The following is a 26,813-nucleotide window of genomic DNA, read 5'->3' on the forward strand; positions in this document are numbered from 1 at the left end:
AAGGCCAGCCAAGGTGGTAACCGTGGGGCCCTGCCACCCACAGCCCCAAAATCAATTTCCCAAGACTTGTCCTTCTTCCCAATCTAAACGTTCTCAACATTAGAGCCCTCAGGGCCATGACAGCAGAGTGACAGCAGGGGAGGAACCTCAAGGCCACAGTGCAGAGCATTGCTTTCTGACGCACGAAGTTGTCCAAGGTCTCTAGGGGTTCTTCCAGGATCAATGACTAGAAGGGCCAGGAAGAAACAAGAATTCCCCTCAGAGAGGGATACCAGTTGGTGGGCCTGTCCTGTCATCCTCTACCCTGGATGACCAAATCCCGGAAGAGGTAGGGTCCTTCTTACCTCAATTTTCCTGGCCAGGATGTTTTTGGGAAAGTAGTTGTTCATATTGCTGTCTGCCTGGACATGCACAGCACCACTCAAAGTCTCCACAGCACTGAGGAAATTCAGTTTGTCGACCAAGGACTAGGACAGAATACAGAGACTCCCACCAATAAACCAGTCACCTGCAGCCCTCGGCCCATGCTCTGCCCTCACACCCAGCCCAGACTCTTATCTAGTAAGCCAATCGATAGAGTGCACCCCTGATTTCCTCAGCACCGTGTCCCAGAGCCCGCACAGGTGCTCACCAATGTCCTGTCTCCTCTGTATCTCTCTGGGGACAGTGGAGCTAGGGGTCTATAAGAAAGATCCATCCTACAGGATGGGAGCTCAAGGCCGGAGCCCAGCACCCATGTCTAATGGCCTGGCCATCAAGATTACCCCAGACCAAGAGGCACCGAGGACTGGATTTCAGGAGGCTTCCAAGTCAGGACTAGTCCTCAAAACCCAAGGAAGCACGAGTCCTCATTTTTTCCTACTCTTGACCTCAATTCTCAAAAAGTTCCAGAGAATTCCTTACCATATTCTCCTGTCCTAGACATTCCTGTATCAACTGATAGGCTTCTTTTTCTGATTCACGCAACCCTGAAAAAGGATGTAGTCGAGAGGAGGTTAGCGATTGTGTCAGGAGAGCTAGGAAGACAGAGCCATCCCCCCCAGTCCTTCACCAAGAAGGCTCAGAAATCACCAAGATGGGATGGGTCCCCGTCCCAGAGCCTGCTTCTCAGGTAAGGGCATGCACAGCTCCACTCATGTGACCCGCAGAAGCCAAGGTGAAAGGCACCCAGATGGGGGTTCAAGAGATTTTTTTTACATCACACATAGCCAGGGATGAAAGACTGTGGGGAAGGGAGAGAACTTTAAGTCACCCGCAATGGTCACAAATTTCTGGGGCTGACCTAGACTGGCTTTGAAATTCCTAGTCATGAATGGTCTTAAAACCCTGAGTCAACCTTGGAGCCTCCTTATTCAACTAGGGTGGTATAGCCTAGCAGTGACCAGGGCAAAGACACAGAAGTTGGGACGGAGGATAGGAAAAGAGCCTGTCCACCCCAAGTGGAGTCAGAAGAACAAAGGTGACAGCAGTACTGGGACCCAAAGCAACATTGGCAACTGACCTGGATTCACACTGTGGTCCTTCCTCATGACCCAGCAGACAAAGAGCCTCCTGGGATAGGGTTTGAAGCCAAAGCCCAGGGGCTAAACACAACCACTCTAGTATCACACTGCTTTGATACATCAAAGTTCAGCTCTTTGACTTCATTAAACTCTCTCTACTTTAGTTTCCTCATCTGAACGATGGGAAAGATGACAGTACCTATTCTGATGTGGAATTAAGTATATTAATGTATGTAAGGAGTCATCTTCAATGAATTAAATTCCCCCAAGGAGACCAATTAGGAGACTGTGACGGTAACCCAGATGAGAGATCCATGTGGTTCACACCGGGGGTCAGAATTCTGTATCTAATTTGAAGATCGATATGAATAGCTGATGGACCAGATGTATAAGAGAAAGATGGAAGTCAAGGGTTTTTGTTTATTTGTTTGTGGTACTGGGGATTGAACCCAGGGCCTTGTGCATGCAAGGCAAGCACTCTACCAACTGAGGTATATCCCCTGCCCGGTTTTGTTTTTTTGTTTTTTGTTTTTGTTTTTGTTTTTGTTTTGTTTTGTTTTTTTAAGCTGAGAAACTTAAAAGATTTTCTATTGATGTGGGGAGCAGATCTCGGCTGGGTAGTCAAGGCAGGTGTTCAGTCTGGAACATGTTAATTTTGAGAGGCCTACTAGGCATCAAAGTGCAGACATTAATAGGCACTTGGATTTATGAACCTGGAATTCAGGGACTGCAGATCTGGTTTATAAATATCATGAGTTGGGGGGCTGTTGGCATAGAGGTAGTATCTAACGATCTGTTCTGGCTGTCCTCCTGAGCACCTGTCAGCCAGGTGGGTTTTCACCCAAAGTCTCAGACAACACATGGAGGCAAACCTGCAAAAGGGATAGGCCTGCAGAGATTAGAGCTATGGAAAAGGGCAGTCAGAATCCGTAGGCAGACTTGTGCTCATTAAGTGACATTTCAAGCAAGGGCCAACCAAGAAGCATCACTTTTAAACGGCTGCAGTTATCTGAGAGGCAGCCCGGGCCCGGGCCAACTGCTCACCTGATATGTCTGGCTTCCAAGAGTCCTGTAAAAACGATGACTCAAAGGTTACTCTGGTTGATTTTCGCCTGCTGTGATGTGGATTCATCTGCACGCACAGGCAGCAGCAACTAGAGATGCAGCGTGTGCACTTGAAGGTGAAGCCACAGGAGGCAGCCTGGTCATTTATGGGAAAAGGAATTGGCTGAGCAGTGCCCATTCTGGGTACCTCTGCCAGGTTCTCCTTTCTTTCCTATGGGAAGATCTAGGACCCTCTGGAGAGCCCTGATTAATCCCTACGTGCCCAGGAGCCTTCCATTCAGGGATCTCCCTGCATGGAAAAATCTGCCTCAGGGGAGATTCCAGCTCATCTTATCCATCCCTCTGCCTCTGGGAGTCTTAAGGTAAAATCCAGAAGCCCCCTCCTCTTAAAGGCTTCTGTCCCCAAGTTCATAATCCCACTTCCGCCCTATGGGAGGGGAGCAGAAGTTCCCCACAGGTGGTCTGCCCCTCTCAGACATGACCCAGGGAAATCTGATTGTGAACCAAGAATAAACTATTGCTCAATCGGGTCCCTAAACTGGCACAACCCATGGCTGGCTGCTACTTTTAGGAGAGCCTTGCTAGTGTCAGGTGTGGTGGCACATGCCTGCAATCCCAGTGGCTTCAGAGGCTGAGGCAAGAGGATCGCAAGTTCGAGGCTGGCCTCAGCAACTTAGTGGAACCCTGTCTCAAAATAAAAAATAAAAAAAGGTTGGGGATGGAGCTCAGTGACAGAGCAAGCCGAGTTCAATCTTCATTGAAGGGGAAAAAAAAAAAAAAGCTTTGCTGTGGGGCCCTCCCTTGTCTCTATTAGTCTACAGCCTTTTAGGGGCGAGGCGGGTTTGGGGTTTTTTTTGTACTGAGGATTGAACCCAGGGGTGCTTAGCCACTGAGCCACATCCTCAGTCCTTTTTAATAACTTACTTAGAGACAGAGTCTCACTGAGTTGCTAATGCCTCACTAAGTTGCTGAGGCTGGCTTTGAAATCACAATCCTCCTGCCTCAGCCTCCCAAGCTGCTGGGATTTCAGGCTTGTGCCACCACACCCAGCTCTTTTAAGGGTCTTGTTGGGGAGCTGCCTCCTCACACAGATCATCCCTGAGAACTTCCTGATAGTCAAAATCTCCCTGAGCCTAACTTATAACAATTGTCCAAAATACAAAATCAAGTGCTGAGAATGCAGCTCAGTGGTAGAGGACTTGCCTAGCATGTGTGAGGCCCTTATTTAATTCCCAGCATAGCAAAATAAGGAAATAAAACACAAAATCAAGTGCCCCCAACCCCCATCATCCAAGATGTTCGGGTCTGAGATCAGAATGCCCACAACTCCTCCAGAGACCTGGGAGCTATCTCCCCTCCCAGCCTGCCAACCTGCCACATGGGGCACCCCAGGCCTAAGTGAGCTGGGCCCCTAAAACCCACAGATTCTCATGGTCCCCAGGGCCAAGCACCCAGGATTGGGCTAGAGTCATCTCTGCCCACAGCCATCTGCCTAGACCCTTCGTGCCCTGCCCTTCAGTGGCTTTGGAAAGGGACAGGCAAACAGAGACCGCTTTTACCTGACACTCTGGGCACCTCAGATCATGGGCACAGGCTTCTTCCAGGCACTGTGGCTCCAGGGGGCGCTGTGCTCCCAGATCCTTGGCGGCCCCTACAGGGCGACCTCAGAAGTGATCCCAGTTGGAGCTCCCACCCCCACCTTTGTGGTCCCCTGGTGGAGGGAGACCTGTGGACACTTTGGTGAGAAGGGGCTTGTGGAGACCCCTTCTTCACCACCCTGGGAAGGCATGCTCCAGTCACAGGGAAGTGGATATTTCTCAGAGGCTTCTGCTCTGGGCAGCCAAGAGTATCAGGAACAGCCTGGAAGAGCTGGAAACTTGGCCATTCATTTCTAACCACTTCCTATCCTGCCTAGCTCAAGCCAGACCTGAGGCTGTCACAAAGCCAGATCTTTATTGAGGAAGTGACTTCTAGAGCCCAGATCCTCAGGCCCCAGAGCAAAACTTCGAAGCTTTGACAAGGGTTGTGCTGGCTGCCCTCCCGTCAGTCATGGAAGCAGTGTGTGAACTTTCCTGTCACCCCACCCATCCCATTCACTCCCCAGGGACCTGGTCAGACCAGCTGGAGAGGCCAGGCAACTTAGCCACCTTGGGCAGACACTCTGGGAGACTTGGGTACAGCCTGTGTTCAGGAAATTCAGCACACACACACACACACACACACACACACACACACAAAAAAAGCCTTCATCCTCAGTTGAGCCAATCACAAAGTACAGACTTTATTGATGTATTTGGCACTAAGACCCATACAGTTCCAGCCCTGCAGCTGAGGACAGGCCACTTTGCACTGCACCAGAGGTTTTATGAAGGACCAATAAGTTACTATCAAGGATGCTCAGAGGTCTCCTAGCTCAGTCTGGGAAGCTCAAGGCTTCAGGGAAGACACAGGGAGGTGCAGGGGAGAGGGGTAAGCTATACACTGGAGAAAGGGGCTAGGGACAAGCCAACATAGGGCATTCAAACATAAAGGGGGGAAGTGGACCCCACGGTAGGGACAACAGTAGGATGCGCTAAGAGCACAGGAAGAACTGCTTTGTGCGTTCCCCCACATTCCTCTGATGGCCATCCTCGTTCATCCCTCGGCACCTCAGCACCCTTGTGCAATCTGTTACACCACTTTCTCCCGTGGGGGAACTGCACCTTTCGGGTTGGGCATCAAAGTTCTTGGAGTCTTTTGCTATAATCACAGTCCCTGTTCCAAGCCAGGGAACTCGCGGGGGAACATTCCGCGCAGGAGAAACAGAAATGCAGCTCCTCTGCCCCTCCCCCTTCCAGTTGCAAGATGTGTACCTGGGTATCCAACCAGGCAGCAAAGGAGGCCCTCGGACGAGAACTCAGGGACTGTCAGTGGTCTTAAGCTCACTTAAGCTCAGGCAGCTACCAGGATCTCTCTGTCTCAGCAACTGGGACAATTTATCAACGTTCTCTCAACAATCCAGCATCTCCCATGTGTGTACAGAGACTCCGAAAACAGAAGCAAAGCTGCCTGGTCCTGAATGTGCCCCAAAAGTGGTGTCTTTCCATAAAGATTTGTAAACAGGTATTGGTTTCTGGGACTATGATGAAAAGGTGAGAGAGGGAGGAGTGGGAGGGACAGCAGCTCTGTTGATGTCCAGGACTGATTGTTCCGGGGTGAGCTGGTCCTCACCAACCACCAGAGCAGGCCAGCCCCCAGCCTCGCCTCTCATGCTACAATCTGATACAGCCTCAAATTTAAGGCTCAGAGGTCAGGGAGCCAAGGGCATAAAGTGAGGATAGTGACTGGGGTCCCTCAAGGAGATTTATGGGGTCAGGAAAATTGCAGGATCCAGGAAGACAAAACTCCATCAGGATATACCGACCTTTCACCGGCCATTTGGTGTGCATCACAGAGCACATTATAAAGGGAGAAGGAGTCTCCCAGTTTATGGTACCCAGAGACCTGAAAAACCAGGGAAAGTCCTGTACACAAGCCTGTGCCGTGTCCAGCCTCCAGCAATAAGGAAATAGGAGGGCCAGGAACTGTTTCTTCTCAGAAACAGGGCACAGATCATTTGGGGACTCCCCAAAGTGGCCCTCTCTGCCACTTGTCTTGCATAAGGAGACAAATTCTATCAGCAGACAGGCAAGGTCTTAAGTCCAAGAGACTAGACTATGGGGGCTAAAGCATCATCATATTACAGGGACCTTGATGACAAATCACAGATATAAATCCTTAGGTCAGAGCTTCTGAAAAAACTTGTGTAAAAAAAAAAAAAATAGAAAGGTCTCAGCTCCAGGTCATCGGCCTGCGATGGGGGTAGGGGAGCTGGAGGAGGCACTCAAGGGTTAGGGGTCACAGCCCCAGCTCCACCACAGCAAAAGTCTTTTCCAGCGGTGGCCGAGGCATTCAGAGCACAGCTACACCTGGCTGATGATCTCTCCATTCTCAGGGACGAAGACTTGCACAGGGGCCCCCTCAGGTGATCTCCGGAGTACACACACTGTGGGCGCCTGCCAGGGGAAGGAAGAAAGGACAAGTGGGTGTGAAGCAGGTGGAAGTGTCAGGACAACTCCCATTACAGCATCCTATCCCTTGAGGACACAGACCAGGGGCTGCCTCCTCAGGGGGCTCTATATTCCCCAGGGACCACTCTTTACCCATTTGCCACTCCAGGTTCCTTTGGAGTGTGACTGGCACCCTGACCTCCTCCTTTGCCCTTTCCTGGGCTCACTTTTCATCACCCTCCCTGTCTGGCAGGTTGGGATGGGCCAGGCCTAGCCAAGGACATGTCTGAACTTGCAGGAATGGAACAGCCCATCAGCGGGAGGGTGCAACCTGGGACTGGGCCAGGGTACTACCCAGCCTGGGATAGCAGCTGCAGCCCAAAGAACTGGTGATGGGGAGGGGCACGCAGCTGTGCTGCTGGGAATCTGGGGTCTCAAAGACAGCACATCCCCTGCAGAGCCCTTGGTACCAGGGAGGGAGCATAAAGAAAGGATTCATGCATACTATTCCACTTCCAGAATGAAGAAACTGGGTCCATGGAGAGCAAGGTTGCTCTCAAACCGGTATCAGCATGTTCTCACCTATATACAGTCCACTGACCTGGTCCTTGGCCTCTGGGAGGCCCAGATAACACTGTCAGTTATCGATATTAGCTGTGCATTGCCCTAATCATTTCGGTCTCTAAACTGTCCTATGAGAAAAGTTTTTGTTCTTTTGTTTTTAATTATTCCTATCTTCCAGAGGAAGAAACAAAGGCTCAAAGGGGTTAAGTAACCTGTCCAACCATATAGCTTGTAAGTAGTGGGACTGGAATTTGAGCCTGGTTGTCTAGCTAGAGGGTCTCCACTCTTGACACCACCTGCTTCTCAGAGTGCTGCGGTGGAGGGGAGTCAGGGAGGAACTTGATCTCAGGCAATCACAGGTTCCAGTTTCCACAAACCCATTTCCAGACTCTCCCTTTGTCCCAGGTCCTCAAGTCGGGACTTTTCAAGGGCTAATTTGGCTTAGACTTTTGATTCCAAAGAAGCTTATCTGCTTTGTGGATCATCTGTGGAGCCATTAGGGGAAAAAAAGGCCTCAGTTATCTTGCGGGATCATCGCTACCGGGGCACAGCGGTGTGTGCTCTGGAGCTAGATGTGGCAGGCAAAACTAGCAGGCGCCGCAGGGAGGTGTCTTCCAAAGCCAAGAGGAAATGTTTTCTGGGCCTGATCCTCCCAGCTGGGAATCACCTCGCCACCAGGCAGCTAGTTGGATTTTCCATTCTTGGACCTGTTAGAAGGCAGCCCTTCCCTGCCAGCCGCCCCTCCGGCCTCGGGTCCGTACCTGTGCCCGGGGCCCCAGGGCTCGCCCGAAGCCCTCTCTCCCGGGGGGCAGGCTTCGGACCCGGAAAGCCCCTTGGCGGTCCAGCGACTGGGGGCGACTGTTCCGGAGGCGAGCCCGCTCATGCCACCACTTGAGCTCCTCGGAGACGGCGGCCTTGCTGAGCCCGCGGCCTGCGGGGCTGTCCTTCAGGGAGGGCGTGCGCACGATGCGGCTGTGGGAGGGCACCAGGCGCTGGTAGCGCAGCGGCGCGCCCTCCTCGCCGTAAGCAGGCCCCAGGGCGGTGCGACACAGCTCCCACTCGCCCGGCGGCAGGTGGCCCTCGGTCACCATCACGTACCGCCCTGCCGCCAAGTAGCCAGGGGGCAGCAGCAGCTTGGGGTAGTGGGTGGCCAGCTCTCTGCTACAGGCCGAGCCCCACCCGTGGTGGCGGGGTGGCTCAGGTAGACAGAGAGGCCTAACAAAGATGTCGGGGCTGCTGCTGCCCAGAGAGGCGGGGTGGGAGATGCTGGAGACATCAGAGCCACTGTCTTCGGAGCAGGAGTGACAGGCGGGGTGGGGCAGCGGGGGCTTGCTGGGGGAGAAGCAGGAATCTGGCACCGTCACAGTGTAGTGAGTGGGGCGGCGGCGAGGAAAGGCGCTGCGACCTCGGCCCTCTGCACCTGCGCGGAAGGAATCCACCCTGGAAAGGGAGAGGGAGGTGCCAGGAGGTGGGGCTGGGGTAGGGGTAGTGAGGACTGTGCTCTGCAAGGATAATTAAAAACGGGAAGGCATTTGCTACACCATCCTAAGGCCAGAGCAGTGGGCACAAGTCAACCATCCTCAGAGTAAATAAAAGAACCCCCTCCTAGCCCGATAGGCACATACTGCATATTCCTTCGCATTGCTCCTGCTCCCTCCACACACCTGTAAAATGTAAAATATGGTGCCTTCCTAACCTTTTCCACTCATGACAAATTAATACAGCTGTTTTTTAGTATCTGTGGGGATTGGTTCCAGGACGCCCATTCAGCTTCCCACCACCCTGTGAATACCCAAATCCACGAATGCTCACGTTCCTTGTATAAAATGTTGTAGCGTTTGCATATAACCTATTTGAAGTATACATTCTCCTGTACACTTTAAACCATCTCTAAAGTACTTAAAATACCCAGTACCGTGTTGATGCTGTGTAAATAGTTCCTGAGAGTTGTTGTCCCACAACACTCCTGCAGGTTGCCTGCTAAGCACACTTTAAATGCTTTGATGGTGCCTCAGGCCCTCAGGTGGGGTGGCTAATGCTGCCTGTCAGAACTCAGGCACTGAAACTTACCAGGTAACAAGGTGACTTGGAAAGTAGCATACAATCAATTATTATTCTTCCTATTCAATGCTTCAGAATTTGCCTACTTGCTCAAATTTATTTCCTAATTCCAAAATCAATAGATGTAGCATATTCATAATGATTTGGTGCATTCCCAGAATATCAAAAAATTTGAGTTGCTTTTTTTTTGGGGGGGGGGTACTGAACCGGGGGCACTTTACCACTGAACTACATCCCCAGTCTGTCTCTTTCTCTCTCTCTCTCTTTCTTTTTTTCTTTCTTTCTTTCTTTCTTCCTTCCTTCCTTCCTTTCCTTTCCTTCCTTCCTTCCTTCCTTCCTTCCTTCCTTCCTTCCTTCCTTCCTTCTTTCTTTCTTTCTTTCTTTTTTCATGAGAGAGGGTCACAAAAGGTTGCTGAGATTGGCCTCAAACTTGTGATCCTCCTGTCTCAGCTTCCTGAATTACTGGGATTAGAGGTGTGTGCCACTGTGCCTAGCTAAAAAAAAATAGAGTTGTTTTAAGGGCACCTCCCCAGCTAAGGATGAAGAAGGCCATGCTCTGCATTCTGGCTTTAGCTCTCAGACTAACCAAGGGTCCTGTCCATAATATTATTTAGTGAACTTTTTTTGGCAAACTTTTGGTTGATGATTTTACTATTTAAAACGGGCCCACAAGTACTGTTAAAGTGTGTTTACAGTTTCTACGCACAAGAAGGCTGCTTTGTGGAGAAATGAAGTATGCTACAGAAGCTTCATTCAGATATGCAATTATAATGCCACAGATCATGAATTCAATGTTAATCAAATATATTAAATAAGCTGTCTTTAAACAGAAACTCACACAAAACAAGGATATACATACACATATATATATGTATCATATATATACATACACATATATATATGTATCATATGAATATATAAGTGTGTGTGTATGTATATATATGTATGTGTATATATATATGTGTACATATATATACATATATATGTATATATGTGAGGGGGGTGAGAGAAAATGTGAAGGATCAGTTGATGAACAATGTTGTGACTAAAAGTTCACTGGAACCTAACCCTGAATTTCCACTAGAGACAATGGTTTAGTATTTGCTAATTGAGTTTATAGTGATTTTAAAGAATGTAACTTCTGAAGATAATAATGAGAATAGACTGTACATCAAATGAGAAAGAATTGCCCACCGGGTGCGGTGGCACACACCTATAATCTCAGCAGCTTGGGAGGCTGAGACAGGAGGATCGTGGGTTCAAAGCCAGCCTCAGCAAAAGTGAGACGCTAAGCAACTCAGTGAGACCCTATCTCTAAATAAAGTACAAAATAGGGCTGGAGATATGACTCAGTGGGTGAGTGGCCCTGAGTTCAAACCCTGGTACAAAAAAACAAAAAAATTGCCCATTGTCAGGGACCAATAATAAGATAAATGTGATAGTATCTACCAGCACAATAAATCACCATAAGGGTGGAAATCTTAAATCAAGTTATGCAAAACAAACAAACCAACCTGGAATCTTTGTTTTTGTTTGTTTGGTTTTGGTGTGTGTGTGTGTGTAGGGGGGATCAAACCCAGGGCCTCATGCATCCTAGGCAAGGTCTCTACCAACCTGGCATCTTTGAAAGAAAACTTCTTACTTCCTAGGTGACTTACTTTTGGCTTCATTAGTTGGGTTGCGAAGGTACTAGGTCACCCAGGGCATTCCACCTGTATCCTAAAGGCTTCCCACCCTCCATCTGTAGCTCTGGTTGGTGGGTGTCCCCACATCTCTGGGATGAGCTCTTACCTCAGAGACTGCGACTGGCCCCTCCTCCCCTGCATCTCAGGGGTGGCTGGAGCACTGATGCGGCCCTGCCTCTGGCCAGGAACACTGCGGAGGGGGACCACATTGTAGGAGGCAGGCTCCAGCTGCCAGGGGCTGGAGGCAGGAGGCCCGTCCTGTGGCGTGGTGGCTGGGCTGCTGCAAAGGAAATGGAGATAAGTCAGTGTCAGGAATTTAGGGTCTTGACAAGAGCAGAAGAAGGGAAGCACAGTGAAAGAGGGCCCCGAGTCAGTGGTTCAAACTGCCAGCACCCTTGGGAAGCCTCCAGGACCCACTCCCCCGTCACACAGCTTAGAGGGGTCTCCTCCGCCTCTCCCCTCTTTTGTTGGCCCCGCCTGCTCCCCGCCCTCTTTTCCTCCTCACGCTGACCTGGACTCACTACTGGGCTCAGAAGACTTCCTTGGCTTCTCATAGGGGTGGTCAAGGCTGGTCTCCTTCCAAGGGCTGTTCTGGATCGGAGCCCGCTCCAGGCCCCCAGGCTCAGAACCTGCTGGTTGCAGTCCCTCCAGGCTCTGCGGTGGGAGAGGCCGGGAAGGCAGGGCTGGGGACTCTGGGGGAGGTTTTGGCACTTGGGAGTCCTCTGCAGGGGTAAAAGAAACCTGGTAAGGACAGAGGCCAGGGAAACCGGCCCAACAAGAACCTCCACAGCCAGCCATGCCGGGTGCTCCCTCCCAGGTCTTGCTTGTCCGACCGCCCCAGGCCGTGGCTCCAGCCCCACACGTTCAAAATAGTTTTATTTTCCTTTGGGACTCACCCCCCACAACACACAGTCCTATTTTACACCTCCTCTTTCAATAAACCTCCCTGGGCTGACTCCTGGGCTCACATTACCCTACTGTCCAACCTTTGCTTCAGGGCCATGTCTAAGGCTGGTCTCCTGTTTACCTATTTTTCTTACTCTTGCCATGCCCGAGTGCCCTGTTCCTTATTGGCCTGGGCACTCCCTTGGGCAGGACCACACCACCTTCTTGGTCCACCTTGACCCCAATATCTTCAACATCTGTAAATTCTTCACCTGTAGACATGGGTTTCTTCCCCTCGTGCGGCCTCTTCAATACTACCAATGGCTGGGAGCAGAGGCCTCTTGGGCTCTGACTGGTTCTACTTGAAATAAAGCCCCAGGGTGAAGGCCAGACATCTGAGGTTGACAGGCTCTACTGGGATTCACCCCTCCTCACTTCGTCCCAAGGACTCACCTCGTAGAATGACAGATGGTCAGCACGTCCCTACCCTCAATCAAGCTCATACAGAGGCACATGGAAACCAATACCAGGCCTGTGTGAGACCCTGAGCTGGCCCCCCTGCCTTCAGGGGCTCACTAAACCTTCTACTCCCCAGTTGAAGTCCTCACTTGAAAATTCTGTCAAAGCCCCAGGGTCCTGCAGTGGGAGCCCAGTCTTGACTGGGACCCTCAGTTCTCCCCTCTCACCTTCCTCTAGGAGTAGCCCATCAGACAGGGAGCTGTCATCTGAGGCACTGAGCTCTGGGAAATCAACGGGAACAGAAGAGAAGGAAGTAAGGAAATTAATGCATGGATATAAGTCATCAGCAACAGTGAACCTGTCCCCTCTCCCAGGATAGTGCCATTAGCCTAAAATACCACTGGATGTCAAATGCAATATTGTGAATTTATTACTTTGAAGCTAAAACAAAATCAGAAGTCAGGGGCTAGGAGACAGGAAACCTGATTTTAATCCTGGCTGTCATTAACTATACAACTTGAATAAGCCATTTCAGTGCTCTGGATCTCAGTTTCTCCATCTGTTAAAAAAAGATTTACAAAAGCTAGGACTTCCTGGCAATGGAAGGGAAATGGCTGTTTTGAAAGGACTTTGGGATGAAAAGAATTTGCCAACTTTTTTATAGCCTTTTTTTTTTTTTGAGTAGGGGTACTGGAGATTGCACTCAGAGGTACTCAACCTCTGAATCACATCCCCAGCCCTATTTTGTATTTTATTTACAGACAGGGTCTCACTGAGTTGCTTAGCACCTAACTGATACTGAGGCTGGCTTTGAACTCAAGATCCTCCTGTCTCAGCCTCCCAGACCGCTGGGATTACAGTCACGTGCCACCACATCTGGCCTCTATAGTTTTTTAACATCACAAATATAACTCAACTCCAACATCCCAAATCTAAGATCTCCTGCATTACCAGCAGAAGAGAAGAACCGAGTGGGAATCTGAGCTGTGGGACTGTGAGGCCAATTTAAGTTGGGGTCTGCCCAGCCCTGAGGAAGGTTCTTCAATTGGTGATATGCAGAAGTTTCCTAGAGGAAACGGAGTGGGCATCACTCAGGAAATCAGAGGGAATTTATTTTTGCCATTGCCCCAAACAAATGTAAGCTTTGAGATCTTGAGAGACTGTGACCTGGATGGAACTCACAAAACATTTTCAATTGTGTTTAACAAGGAAAAACGATGAATGACTAATGTTTCTACTGTTCCAATACTTTTCTAAGAAATATAAATGTATGGATATATATATGTGCAAATATATAAATAGTTTATTCAATCCTCATTAAAAAAAAAAAAAACATAAGGTAGCTATTATTATTTCCATGTAACAGTTGAGGAAACCGAGTCTTGGAGGAGTAATGTGGTACAGTTCAATCCACCAAAAGATGGTTGAGTCAGAATTCACACCCAGTTGACTACAGTCTATCCTATTAACTACCACCCTCTCTTGGCTCTCCTATCAGCTAGCATCTAATGCATGGGCCATTATCAGAAAGTTCTAAGAAACGTAAACAGGGCCAACCATTTTGAACTCCTTTATAAAAGGAGTTGCCCAACACCTACAGCTCACACTCCAAATCTAGTCCACTGGCTGTTTTTACAAATAAAGTTTTATTGGAATGCATATACACATTTGTTTACTTTTTTGGCATTAACATGACACAGTAGAATAGTTGGGATCATTGACCACATGGCCCACAGAGTTTAAAATATTTATAATCTGGCCCTTTATGAAAAAAAAATTGCCAACCTTTGATCTATAACTAAAACAAAATACAAACTACCCAGAGCAATTCTTAAATTCTGCAGACTGTACGGTGCAAGGAACTGGACCGGCCCCCACAGTAGCCAGCCAGCCAGCATTTTGCTTGGTTCATAGCTAGGCTTTGCTTTTTGTTGAATTCTGGTTCCCTGCCTCTGTGTTTTTACAAAAACTTGGAGAATAAAGATGTATTTTTTACAAATGTCAAGTTGAAGGAATGATGGAACTCTTAACTGTAGTGGCCAAGCAGCCCAACCCACAATCAAGTCCTGTGTTGTGGTTAGAATACATGGTCCAAGGAAAAAGAACCGACATTCCCCAGCACCCCTAATCTTCATATAATCAAGCAGATTGGTTTTATAGTCAAAAGATACTATGCAAAGAGGGGAACTGAGACACATCGCCTTTGGAGAAGTGGCGGGGCTGGGAAGGCATCGATCTGACAAACAAGTGCTTCCTCAGGGCTGCTCACCATCTCAGCCCCGTTCCCCACCCAGTCTTGGCTCAATTTTGTCCTGCCCTCCATCCAACTTGACCTTCCCTCACAGCAGCACACCCCAGGTGGACAGGAAACCAGGAAGAGCATTCTTACAAACTCTGAGCACTCTCAAAGCTGCACTGTTCAACATGGCGATCACCAGCTACGTGAGGCTACACTCACAAAAATTAAATAGAAGTAAAAATTCAGCCAATTGGGATGATGCACACTTGTAATCCCAGCAATCCGAGAATCTGAGGTAGGAGGATCAAAGTTCAAAGCCAGCCTTGCTAACTTAGCAAGACCCGATCTTAAAATAAAAAGGGCTGGGGGATAAAGTTTATGGTTGAGTGCCCCTGGGTTCAATCCCCAGCACCAAATATGAGTAAATAGATAAATAATCAGTTCTTCGGTCACACAGACCAAAGTTAAATGCTCAATAGCCACATGTGACTTGTCACTACCATATTCAACGGCACAGATAAGGAACATTTTCACTGATGCAAAAATCCTATAGAGGGTATTGCTAAAGACTGGGACTGTCAATCAGCAAATGCATACTGAGCACCTATTTCATTACAGAGGCGTGTGCTGGGGGTGGTTCCCATCAAGTTCACCATAGTAAATTAGTTCAACACCTGACTGCTCCCTGCCACTTGCAGGGTACCGGCTAATTACTCTCACCTGGCACACTTTTCAAATTGAATAACCCTTGCATGAATACCAAAGGGGTGAGTGTGTTAGGGGGCTTTCTTTCAATTTTTTGTATATTTTTCCTTTTAATTCAAAATACTTTTTAACTACTATTAATCCTTCCCTCCCTTCTTTCTAGGTGAGGACGGCTGGGCAGACAAACCACAGAACAGGAATTACTTGTCTAGAATGGCCTCCTTCTGAGCTCCCACAGCAGGGCACTAGAACCCAGGTCTTCCAGGCCCACATGGGGAAAAGGGCCTGAAGTTGGAGATCAGGGTCTCTGAGCCACACAGGGCGAGTCAACAGCTGTACCAGTCACATCCTCTGCACATCTTCTCCTGGACTGACGCCCTGGGAAGGTTTCAGAACCCTGGCTTCTGCATCCACAAAGAGTTAACCAGAGCCCCTGGTGGACCCTGGCCTTCTCTTCATTCCCTACAAGGAGCATCATCAGTTGCAACAGTGGCAGCAGAGTGACACCCCACTGCCAACCCAGTGCTGGGCAGAAGCTCTCAGCAACTACAGAACCTGTAAGAAGGGCTGCTGAGCAGTTGTGGCTGAAAGGGGGACAGGAGGAGGTGTTCCACTGGGACCGGGGGCATCTCCCCAACATGGCTCCCTACAAGCACAGAGTTGGTCTTTAGGGACTTCCTGGCCCAGTTTAGCAGCTGACTTTCACGGAAGATCCATTCCATTCCTGAGGACCCCAAGGGAGTGGAGTAGGAATGGAAAACATCTTTTCCCTTAAAGCCTTGGAGACTGGAGTACTATCCTGCAGCCAAGCCAGAGCCAGTTGAATCAGAAAGAGGTCTGGCCACCAGGCCCTGTCAGCCCAATAGTCTCCTGGGTTGATTAGTCAACTATCACATGCAAACGATGACCTCCTTCTTTGCCATCTACTCCTGCTTACCAGAAGTGACATGGCTAGTGTCCATCACACACTGCCTACCCTAAATTAGAGGCCACACTGGGAGCAGGTACTGAGATAACTGCCTGCCTGTGGCACGGGCATGGGGCAAGAAACCAAGTAGGCTTAGTGCAGGCTTCCATCCAAGTGTCCCGCCAAGGGAGGAGAAGAGCTGTGGAAAAGAGCCAAGCCGATGTGCAGAGATAGGAGCCTGAGAATGAGAGGGAAGCAGCCACTCTCTAAGCCAAGCCTCAAGTCCTGTTCCAACTCTGCCCTGCAGCCACCGCCCGCTCTCTGCTCCACTCTCCTCTGATGCAGCCAGGGAGGTCTGGGAACCCAGCGAGGGACCCGGGGGCGGGGCTGAGCCATGGGCATGATGCCGTGGGGATTGGAATGGAGGAATGGAGGGCTGCGAGTCCTGACCTGACAAGCTGGATATGGGTCAGGGCAAAGAAAAACAGTCACACCTCAGGACTCAAAACCAACTATTGGAAGCTAAGCCAGACCGGACACACTGAAGTCACGCAGATGGCTGCTGGCGCTGACAGTTCACGAGATGCCCCACAGCCACTCAGCTCTGAGGACCAGGGGCTCAGGAACTAAACTACAGGCACAATTAGGCAGAGAATGGAGGTGCAAGGATTCTACTCGTGGCCAGAGCTGTTGCTGCTACCGACAGGACTGTGAGGGGGTACAGTGGGGCTCAATTTCAGCACGAAACAATGGCCTGAAACAATCCAATGATAAGTGACACCCAACGGGGTCAGTCCTTGTTCTGCCTGACTCAAGCTGGGGAAAGCAGATCTACTCAGAACCTCGAGCTCAACACACCCAGACAAGCCAAGGGTGTGTGGGCCTAGAATACTCTAGTTAAATAAACTCTTGGATTAAGTTCAGGGTCAGCCCAAGGTAGTCTTCTCAGAGGTGGTGTATTTGGCAGAGGAGGAAGTAGGGTGTTTCTAAAGAGATCGAGAAGAGTCTTCCAGGATGGATGAAGCTTATTGGGACTACAGGAGGATAAATATGGGGTCAAGGTGGACCCAGGAAGCAGCTCTGCCCAGCTGGAGCTGATGTTGAGCACTAAACATAGTGCCAGGCCTGGAGAGGGTACAAACCAACTGCAAACACAGTGGCACAGAGCCACAGTGCCCACCACCCACATAGGCTGTGTAGGGCGAGTGTGGTGGAGGCCTCTCCAGGCAGGGGGCTCACCTCGGCCCAGCGGGGGAACACTGGCAGGAGCGGGCTGGCTGTTGCGCCTCTCGCCCAAGTGGTGCTGGAGCTCCCGCAGCTTCTTCTCCTCCTGCAGGGCCATGTGCTTCCGCTGCCGGCGGGCCTGCCTGCTGAGGTTCTCCTCCAGGCACAGCCGCCGCGCTGCCTCGGTGATCTGCAGTTGCAGGGCCAGCTGGCGCTCTAGGCTGCTCAGGGGGTCCTGAGGGACAGGGCAAGAGCCAGGGGCTCAGGAGGCCATAGCATTGCAACCCAGCAGCCTGGGTCCTGTCCCTAAGCCCAGAGCATGTAGTGGAAGCAGATAACATCATCCAAAGATGCAGAGCGGAGGGTGGAGCGGTGGCAGGTGCCCAGAGCCAACACGACAATATGAGAGGTTGGCGTAGGCACCCACCCCAGCCTGCCCCCGCCAAGCCTGGCTGAGTGGGAACCCAAGAGGAGCACTTTCCCTCCTGAGCCCAAAGGGTTGGGCAGGCCAGCCCATGGGAAACCATGCCATTCTCACCACGGGGAGGACACCCAAGGCCCGAGTCACCCCGACCTCCTTTCTCCTAAACTGAGACAGAGGACAGCCCTAGGGGCCAGAGCAACCTGTCTGAGCAGGCAGCTGCCTCTCTGGGTTGGTGGTTGGCGCTCTTAACTGATCCTCTGCCCACTCTGGGGCCAGACCCAGTGTCCTCCCTCGAGATTCCAGCTCTCCAGCTCCTGAGGTGACAGGCTTCTCCCTGGCGATCTGGGTTACCCAGGACAGAGTACCTCTCAACCACACGAAGACAGGCACCCTCACGGGCTGCAAAGGGGTGGAGGAGGGTAATCCCTGTCTCTCTGTGGTCAGCCTTCGGGGAATGACAAAGAGTGAGGTTTCTGCAGTCCTTACCTCTCGGTGCAAGGCCCGCTCATCCAGCTTGTAGGCTGCTCCAATCCTGCGGCGGACCTTGGGGGCCTTTTCCCCAGGTTTGAGGGGATATTCTGCTGGCAAGGTGCCTGTCAGCTCCTGGGGGGACGCAAAGTCAAGCCTGGTCCCTCTCCACTCGCCCAGTCCTTGGCCAACCACTCTCAGCCTGTCCACCACCTGTGCCTGGGCCTCCCCTTCCAGAGGCCCCTGGGGCACTGGGGCCTCTGCCCACCACTCACCTATCCCATCATCCCCCGGGGTTGTCTTCCCATCTTTAGGACGTTCCACACTCTTCCCCTTTTCCTTCACATCTCTTATCCCTTCCTTCAGAGGGCTGCAGCGACCCCCTTTCCAGTTCTCAGAGACAATCCCATCTCCTCTCCTGTCTGTAGCCCCTCATGCCTGCCCCACCTTCCCTGTGGGCCCCTGCCCACGTCCAGCTATCCTCTACTTGTATCCAGGTCAAATGCCATATCAGAGGGACTCTGGGACCAGACTCTTGTCTAGATTTCTAGAATTCCCTTAAGAATGGGATCCCCTGAGTCATCTCCAGTATCCCAAAATGTGACTCCAGAGCTCCTCAGATTAACTTAAATTCGGGGGATGGGGCCCGGGCACCGACTGCTACCCACCGCCTCCCGAAGGCAGAGCCTCCGCAGCTCCTCCAGGCAGGCCTCCAGCCGCGCCTCCAGGGCCCTCTGCTGCTTGCGCATGGCATGGGTCAGCTCCTTCATTGGGGAGACCGGGCTGTCTGGGCCTGCAGAAGCAAGGGACACAATCAGGGAAACTAAAGCGCTCAGGAAAGCCTCTGTTGAACACTAGGTGACCACCCCTGGGGGAGCACACACCCATACACACACACAGACTCATGCCTGCCCACAAATTACAGGCTAGCTGCTGTGGCCTGTGTCCTAACCACAAAACACCACGTTTCCTTGGCTGTCCAGAGTGGCAACGTTACAGATCAGAGGGAAGGGCTGTCTTACCAGGTGACCTGAGTGGGGGAAGGGGCGCATGTCAGACTGCCTCACTCTTCCCCTTTCTCCCCCAGACCCCATGCACACACACATGCCTCTCCTGTCCTCTGTCAAGACTAGGCCCCATTACAGACTCAGGCCAAGCAGAGAGACAGGACCTTAATACTGGCCAGATACAATTTTCCAACCTCTTTTTTTGGGGGGGTACCCGGGATTGAACCTGGGACGGTTAACCACTGAGCCACATCCCCAGCCCCTTTTTAAATTTTATTTAGAGACAGGGTCTCGCTGAGTCACTTAGGGACTCATTCAGTGGCTGAGGCTGGCTTTGAACTCACGATCCTCCTGCCTCAGCCTCCCTAGCCTCTGGGGTTACAGGTGTGCGCCACCAATTTAGTAATCATTGGAGCTAAAGTTGAACACTGCAGTTCCCTATTCCAGATAGGACTGAAACTTGAGGCCAAATCCCCTCTAGGGAAGAAAACCTCAAGTGTCCCTGAGGTTCCATCCCTCTGTCCCCTTCCTCCCAGCCTCCTCAGCCTGGCCAGCCCCTGGACCTGGGGGGCCAGGGCAGTGGGATTCCCCGGGTACACTCACCAGACTGCAGGATGATGCCACTATCAGTGTCGCTGACCTCATCCTTACTCTCCATGGTGGATTTCTGGGAGGAGGGGGCACAGAGTAGGGAGGAGCAACACCAGTCGTGGCCTGGGACAGGATGTGTAGGTAGCCTGGAATTCCCCCAGCTTTTAAGAGAAAAGAGAACAATAACCAAAAAAGCCCTAAATAAACCCCTTTGGTTCCAAACAGAGCTCAGGAATAGATGCTTGAAGACAGAAGTGATCACTGTGCTTCTGGCAGGATGATCAGGTCGGGGCACAGTGAAGGTGCTCTGGAGGTCAGCCTTGCTCCCCACTGGGCCTCTTTCCAGAGAGATGATAAAATGGAGGGCACAAGGAAGATGGGATGGGATGACAGAGTAAAGAGGAAGGAAAGGAGGAAGGGGGTCAATATCTTCATGGGCATCGCTGCCCTCAGCCCAAGAACCTGGGAGGCATGAGGCATGTCCCACTCACTGCCCCAATGGGTGAGGGCACTTCAGGAAGTAGTTGGATACTGGACACTGGGCCAAAGCTGGTCTGGGGGCCCCAAAGCCCAGGTCACCCAGGTCTCTTTGTAAGCAGGTGCAGCTACTCTATGACAGAGCTGTCCAAAGCCCTGACATGACTCCCAACCACCAACTCTACCTAGGAGATTTCTTAAGGGGAGTCAGCCCAGGTGCCCTACAACCCACAGCCAGGGGAGGGGGCCAGTGACAGAGAGGAAGCTACCCAAGCCCAGGAAGGCCACCTGCTCCTCTACCCCCTGGGGGGCAGGGGCAGCTCAACAGTACTTGAGTGGTATGAGTGCAATCCCAGTTGTATGTCACCCAGCGGGGCACCAGTCATCCCCTGTGCCCTCACCAAATCCACACCCCCTACTCCAGGTCCCATCTGGCTAGAGTCTGGCAGCTGCTGGCTGGAGCAGGGGTGGGGAGGGAGGGCGGAGCCCAGGCAGGATCTGGAAGGAGAGGCTGGCCACCTCCTCACTGAGTCAGCCCGTTGAGCAAGAGTCCAAAAGTCCTTCCGAGTTTCTGTCGGGAACTTATCCTGCCAGCCTCTTGAGAGCACAGGGAAGGAGGTAAGCTCCCCTTCCCCCGACTGGGGAAGCCAACAGGACAGAAAGAGGCCTTGGGAAAGCTGACCACACCGCAAGCCAAGGGGACTGCTGAACCTCTGCCTATCCAGAGACAGAAAGAGCAGGAACAATGGACCTATGTTTATAGACCTGTGCAAACAACACCGCTTATCAGTGTGCCGTGAGCAGCAACAATTAAAACCAGAACCCTGAAAACAATATGTACCTTGCACTTTGGAATTTCAATTTTCCAAGAAAGACTAGAGAATGTATGATAGAAGAAAAAAAAAAAAAAGATTATGTTGGGCCTTTACAAACATATCAAAGAAAGAGATTGGCCATATATTCTGGGTACCCAGGAACTTAGGGTGACTGTTAGCTCTGTACTGTCCATCCCTCCCAGGACAAAGGAGCAGGTAGCTCAGCCCTCCTCCAGCTAGGCATCCTCTTACCTTCCCAGCAACCCTAAAGGGGAAGGGACCCTCAGCCAGGAGGAGCTAGGAAGCTGAGAGCAGTCTCAGCTGGCACCCAGAGCCTTTTTGGACAAAGAGAGGAGGTCATATGGGAGGGGAAGCCATTAATTAGTCACACTTACAATTAATTATTAACCACTAAGGAGTTGCCTTGGAAAGTTGGGAGGACTCAGCCCCTGCTTCTCAGAGTGGGGACTTCCAGGGACTGTGGGGGGAAGGTGCCTCAGCATGTCTCCTCCGTCCTCCATCCCTCTCCAGGGGCCAGCCCAGTCCCTCACTGCCAGGGTCAAGGGGGAGGCACTGACACACTTGGTGGTCCCCATCTAAGGCTGGGTCAACTCTGGGTGCTGACATGCTGCTCCACAGAGAGCACCAAAGCCTTGGCTCTGGGTCGGTTGTGCCTGTGTTATCTGGGGAGTCACCTGGCCCTGCTGAGCCACCTTTCCTCAGATGCACAAGGAAGAGGAGACAGGGCCTGAAGCCCTTCATGGCTCCCTGGAGATGAATTTGTCCTCTTAGACAGTCTATGTACCCAGGAAACCAGGGAGCAGACCCCACCCCTGCACTGGCAGCTGTGAGGAACCTGTCCCAGACTCCACAGGAGCAGGCTCAGGCCCCACCCCCACCCGGAGGCGGGAGTCTAAGGTGTCTGAGGCTTGGCTATAGATAAAGGCGTTCTGGTGACACCCCCCTCCCCAACACAGGAATCCCTCCAAGCCCTCCAGGCCCTCCAGCCCTCCAGACCTTCTGGCCCAGCCCCAGCGCTGGGCCCTAAGAAGCAGCCCACCTGACCAGCGTTCTCAGAAAAAGGCAGAGGAGGAAAGAAGGGGTGCAAGGAGAGAAAGGGAAACTCTACGGCTCTTCCTCCCAGGCAAGCCATTGAGGATCCCCCCAATCACAAATGTGCCCCCAAAGCCAGGTCCTGGACGTCTCTGTTCCAGCTCATCTCTGTTTGCCTTTTCTCTGGTGAAAATTAAGTCCTGGCCACAGGAACAGGCTCCCTGTCCAAGCTCACCAACAGCTCCCTATTATCCCTGGGCCCCAGAGAGGAGCTGGGGGTTGGACAGAGTGGCCACTGCCTGAGCTCCCTCATCTCCGGTCAGCCTGTCCCACAGTCCCAGAGACCCGCTCTACCCTGCCCTACCCTCACCTGCTTCAGGGCTTTAGTCCAAGAATTCCGGAAAGACCTGCTCCCAGGTCAGGGGGACATGGGGCCTCACATGTCACCTCGGGGGCTCCCAGGCCACAGGTCAGCCACTCTGTGCTCTCTCTCTCTCTCTGACCGGCTCCAGTTCTCCACAGGCGGCTGGCTGCCCCTGGCTGACTGTCCCTCCCGCCGTCCCTCCCAGGCTGCTGGGCCAGGGGAGCCAGGTTGCTTGTTAGGACTTGAGTCAGAGGGGAGGAGCAGGTGAGCAAGTCCTTCCCTGAACTAATCCTGCTGCTGACTGTTGCCAGCAGGCAGGCCGCTCCTGGGCCTCTGCACTTCCGGGGCCAGAGGGGAGCAGGGACACGGGGCTCTCCATGAGGAATCCAGAAGGAGCAGGGGTCCCGACTTCATGGCCACAAGGCCTCGGTGCGATGGGCTGAGCTGTGGGACGCCTCAGTGCCCTCCTGACCTGCCTGGATCTCCCTGCTTTCTTTGTGTGGCAGTTTCTCTTTCCAGAAATCAAGGAATGTTAAGCCCCTGAAAACAGGGTAAAAAGTTCACTGTCTGTGGCTAATACCAGCAAGAAATTTACAAACCGACAAGGAAGGTCATTGCTGTTCCCCGTAAACTGAAATGGAGACCCTATCCTGAGTGTTGGCTCTTCCAAATTAGGATTTTAAAACCTCAGGCTGAAGCTGGGGGCCATGGTGTGTGCCTGTGGGCCCAGCATTTGGGAGGCTGAGGCAGGAGGATCACTTGAGTCCAGGAGTTTGAGGCCAACCTGAGCAACACAGTGAGACCTCCATGACCCCAAGCCTTTAGTGCACTCCTCAAATGCAAGGGACAAAAGTGGAACTGTTCTGTACAAAATAATAAGCCTCTAGGTCTCCCATTTTATTGACTCTCAAACAAACGGCAATCTATTTGGAATCCGGCCTGTTTTAAAGGAGGAAGGAGGCCTAGGCTGAGCCTTGCAGGTGGAGATATGCTACAGTCTGGGGCTGTGCCCTGAGTCTTCATCCCATTACCTCCCCTCCCTCAGCCCCCAGATCCTTCCACCATGCAGTTCGAAGATCCCAGCACCTTAACACCTGTCTAGATCTCTCTCCTCCCACACCCCTAAGCACCCCTGTCTCCGACACCCCCCACCCACTGCCCCCAACCCCCAGTGCAGGAATGACCCGATGCTCTCATCAAGCATCTCCTGTGAAGCAAACTTTATCACAGAGTCTGCCACCTCCCCTTCCCCTTCCCTGGCACACCCCCACTCTTTCTCATTCCTGTACACACCCTCTTTCCAAACAACACTAGCCCCAGAGTCCTCCAGGCTGACCACCTCCTCCTCTAAAAGGCTAAGAGGCCCTCACAGGGGACAGTCCCTCCCCAGGGTGGGATGCATGCTCTCTGGGCCTCCCAAAGAACCTTTAGCCCTCCCCTCCCCAGCCCTCCACAAAGCGGCAGTGGCTCCCCAGCCCCCTACAGGTTTGTACTTTCTTCCAATGTCAAACAAAAAAGGGTTGACTCTGGGCATAAGCAGCCCTTCTTCTGCCTTGCCCATCCCCCCAGATCCAAGTGAAGAGGATGGTGGAAGTTTCTAGAATCATCTCATAGCTCAAATTTTTGAATGCATAAAGTAAAATTAAGAGAATCACTAAGAGAACCAATTATACTGAGATACAGTTCTAAAATCAGAAAACCATAACAACATATATGCTTCTTTATTAGCATTAAATATCCAGCAGTGGATAATTTCATGCACTTTCCTATTGACAGTGTCAACAGCCTTCCAGGATGGCCGCAGAAGCTGCGATGTGATATGGAATGGGGAATCCTGTTATTGGCAATGGATTGCGTTTGCAATCCTCTGCGTTCTCTCCACAGATGTCTTGGTGCCCTCAGGTTGCTCACTGAGTTCAGGGAAGAGAGGGAATTCAGCTAAGGCCTGTGCACACCCAAACATGAATCCTTAACTTGTCTTCCAGGGAAAATCTTCAGGCCTTTCGCAAATGATTCTTATGATTTGGAACCAGCTTTCAAAGAATGGACATGAGCAGAAGACAAGTCCTCTGGTCAATGATGTCACCAGCTCAAAATCCTCTGAGCAGGACAAAATTACCCCCCCAAAAGAGGCATGCCTTCCAATCAGCAAGAAACATCTCCTTCTCCCTTCCTATAAATCCCCCCACTACCAGTTGAGCAGGAATGCAGATTTGAACTTAAACAGTTCCTGGCCTCCCTGCTGGTGGGCCATGAAATAAAGCTTTTTATTTTACAAAACTCTGCTGTCATAGAATTGTCAGCTACGTGTGTTAGGCAGCAAGCCCTTACTCAATAACAAAAGAACAGACTGACAGTTTGCATTGAACCTTGGAAATTCTAGAAGAAACCTTGCTACCCCAAATTTACACCCAGCCTTTTCCAACCCAACAGAATCTAGGGTTTGGAATGAGCCTGGCAAACCCATCCTGCCACCGAGAACCTGGGAACGGGCTGACTGCCATGACAAACAACTCAAAACACCAGGGTAATGTGGGCACTCCAGCTTGGAATTTGGAACCCAGAACCCCACTTGGGCCAGGCTAGGAGTCAGGAACTGACGCTGTAGCCTCAAATCCCAGAGCACCATCACCAAGATCACCAGCAGGTGAGGAAGTGGGGTTTCCTTGCATGGTGTTATAGTTCTTGGAATCTGGCCTTGGTGGACAAGAGCCCTCCCTCAGGATGAGAAAAACTGCTTTAGGATTTCATTTGCTTAAAAAAAAAAAAAAAAAATCAGTCCTGAGTCAGAAACATCCACAACTCTGTAGCCCCACAGCTCTGTCATGTCTTTTCAAAGTTCCTTGTATGAAGTTTATTCGGATATGCTAGGATCCAAAAATTTCCAAACCATCCTGCCATCTCCACACCCGCAAAAGCACCGGGACAAGTACAGTCACAAACACTTCTGAATTTTTACTAAATGAATTAACAAGTCCATGATCAGATACTAGAGCTCACGGTGGAAAAAAGAGGAAGGGAAATAGCCCAGAACCCTCCAGGCAAGAAAAAGGGAGCTGTGTGTTTTCTTTCTCCACTCTCCTCCCTGCCCACTGGGAAAGGTGTTCGCCTCCACCGGGCAATAGTGGAGTGAGTGGGCTGGGACAGGGGAACTCCGGGGTAGCAGGAATGAGCCCTGAAACCAGACCTCTAGGCTTCCAGTAAAAAGCCCCTTTGTCCTGTCCACCCCGCTCCCCTCCCCCACCGCGCCCTCTACTTCCAGGCCGGCCTGAGACTTTGCTCCTTTTGTTCGACTGCGTCTGGCTTCCCGGAACCTGGCCAGGAGATCCACAGGCAGGGGGAAGGTGGAGGGAGGAAGGTTGCGGATTTGCAGATACGCATTTTTTGGGAGTTCAGAATTCCCGCCCCCTTGATATAATTACCGCATTCGCGGTAAGACCCCCCCCCCCGACTGCGCAAAGGATGAAGACCGTGGTTCAGTGGCTTGATCCCCCTAGTTCACGCGCGCGGGGTCCCCCCTAAGTTTTCCCCTTACCTGTCCCATGGAGCTCTGGCGCCTCCCGCCTGCCCCGGTGCCCCCCGCGCCCGCCTCGCAGCTTCAGGACCTGTTGGTCCGGGCCATCTTCCCACTCCCCGAGACTGCCCCCGGACTTCCCTCCTCCCCGGAGGTATTTCATTTAACTTCGGCATTTGCAGCATCCCAAATGTTAAAGATCCCAAGACATCTGTCCCCTGGGGCATACCAAGGACCCGAGGAAAGAGGGGAAGAGAGAGGAAGGGACTCGAGATTCTGATCCAAGAGTCGCAGCGGGGCCTCCTGTTGGGGTGGGAAGGAGCTGATGGGAGTGGGTGTCCTGTGGGAGCAGCAGCTCCAGGGGGGAGGCTGTCCCCCTTCTTCCGCCTCCGGACGCCCGCCAAGCGGGACACCCCCGGCGCTGCCAGATCCCGCAGCCCAGGCGGGAGGAGGCTCCCCTCTCGGTCCGAGTGCCGCCTTTCATCGGCGCGCTCTGGCCGGGCTGGGGGCAGGTTTCATTCCAGGAGACCCCAGGATGGAAGAATGAAGGGTTGGCCGGAGGGGGCCGCGCCCCTCCCACTTCTCGCTGCACAGCAGTTTGCTGCCGGGCGGCGGGGAGTCCGGGTCCAGCTGAGACCGAATCGCGGCCCCAGCCGGGTCCTCCTGCTGGGGACCCGCTGGCTGAAGCCGGAGTGCGCTCCTGGGGAGCGCCTCCTACTGCTCCGTGCGAGCCGACGGATCGGTCCATTCATTCACTCTCTTTCCCGTTTTCATTT

At 51.9% G+C, this 26,813-nt stretch overlaps 2 protein-coding genes across 5 annotated transcripts in view; both read right to left on the reverse strand.

Annotated features, from left to right (window-relative positions):
* LOC143412113 (maestro heat-like repeat-containing protein family member 7) overlaps window positions 1–2,745 on the reverse strand; it is a 41,130-nt gene extending 38,385 nt beyond the window's left edge. Inside the window, exons 1-4 of the mRNA XM_076872928.1 lie at window positions 2,547–2,745; window positions 904–968; window positions 345–467; window positions 147–226 (exon numbers count right to left, since the gene is read on the reverse strand). Of these exons, the coding sequence (XP_076729043.1) occupies window positions 147–226; window positions 345–467; window positions 904–968; window positions 2,547–2,745 (467 nt within the window). The remainder of the gene's footprint in view (window positions 1–146; window positions 227–344; window positions 468–903; window positions 969–2,546) is intronic.
* A 3,763-nt stretch (window positions 2,746–6,508) lies between these two features.
* Inava (innate immunity activator) lies at window positions 6,509–26,237 on the reverse strand. 4 transcript variants are annotated; one of them, XM_076832019.1, is made up of 11 exons: window positions 26,059–26,237; window positions 23,863–23,865; window positions 19,827–19,975; window positions 18,885–19,009; window positions 18,235–18,351; window positions 17,340–17,559; window positions 12,477–12,530; window positions 11,417–11,627; window positions 11,012–11,185; window positions 7,921–8,599; window positions 6,509–6,601 (listed from the first exon to the last, which is right to left on the reverse strand). In XM_076832019.1, exons 1-11 carry the CDS (start codon window positions 26,220–26,222, stop codon window positions 6,509–6,511), a joined length of 1,989 nt encoding a protein of 662 aa, XP_076688134.1. In that variant the 5' UTR covers window positions 26,223–26,237. The 4 variants fall into 4 exon arrangements, with proteins under 4 accessions (XP_076688134.1, XP_076688133.1, XP_076688135.1 ...); XM_076832018.1 differs by lacking the exon at window positions 23,863–23,865; XM_076832020.1 differs by lacking the exon at window positions 23,863–23,865 and having other exon boundaries at window positions 11,012–11,182; window positions 26,059–26,222.
* Window positions 26,238–26,813: the final 576 nt, after the last annotated feature.

This window comes from Callospermophilus lateralis, chromosome 13 (genome assembly GCF_048772815.1).
Source record: "Callospermophilus lateralis isolate mCalLat2 chromosome 13, mCalLat2.hap1, whole genome shotgun sequence".
NCBI lineage: Eukaryota > Metazoa > Chordata > Mammalia > Rodentia > Sciuridae > Callospermophilus > Callospermophilus lateralis.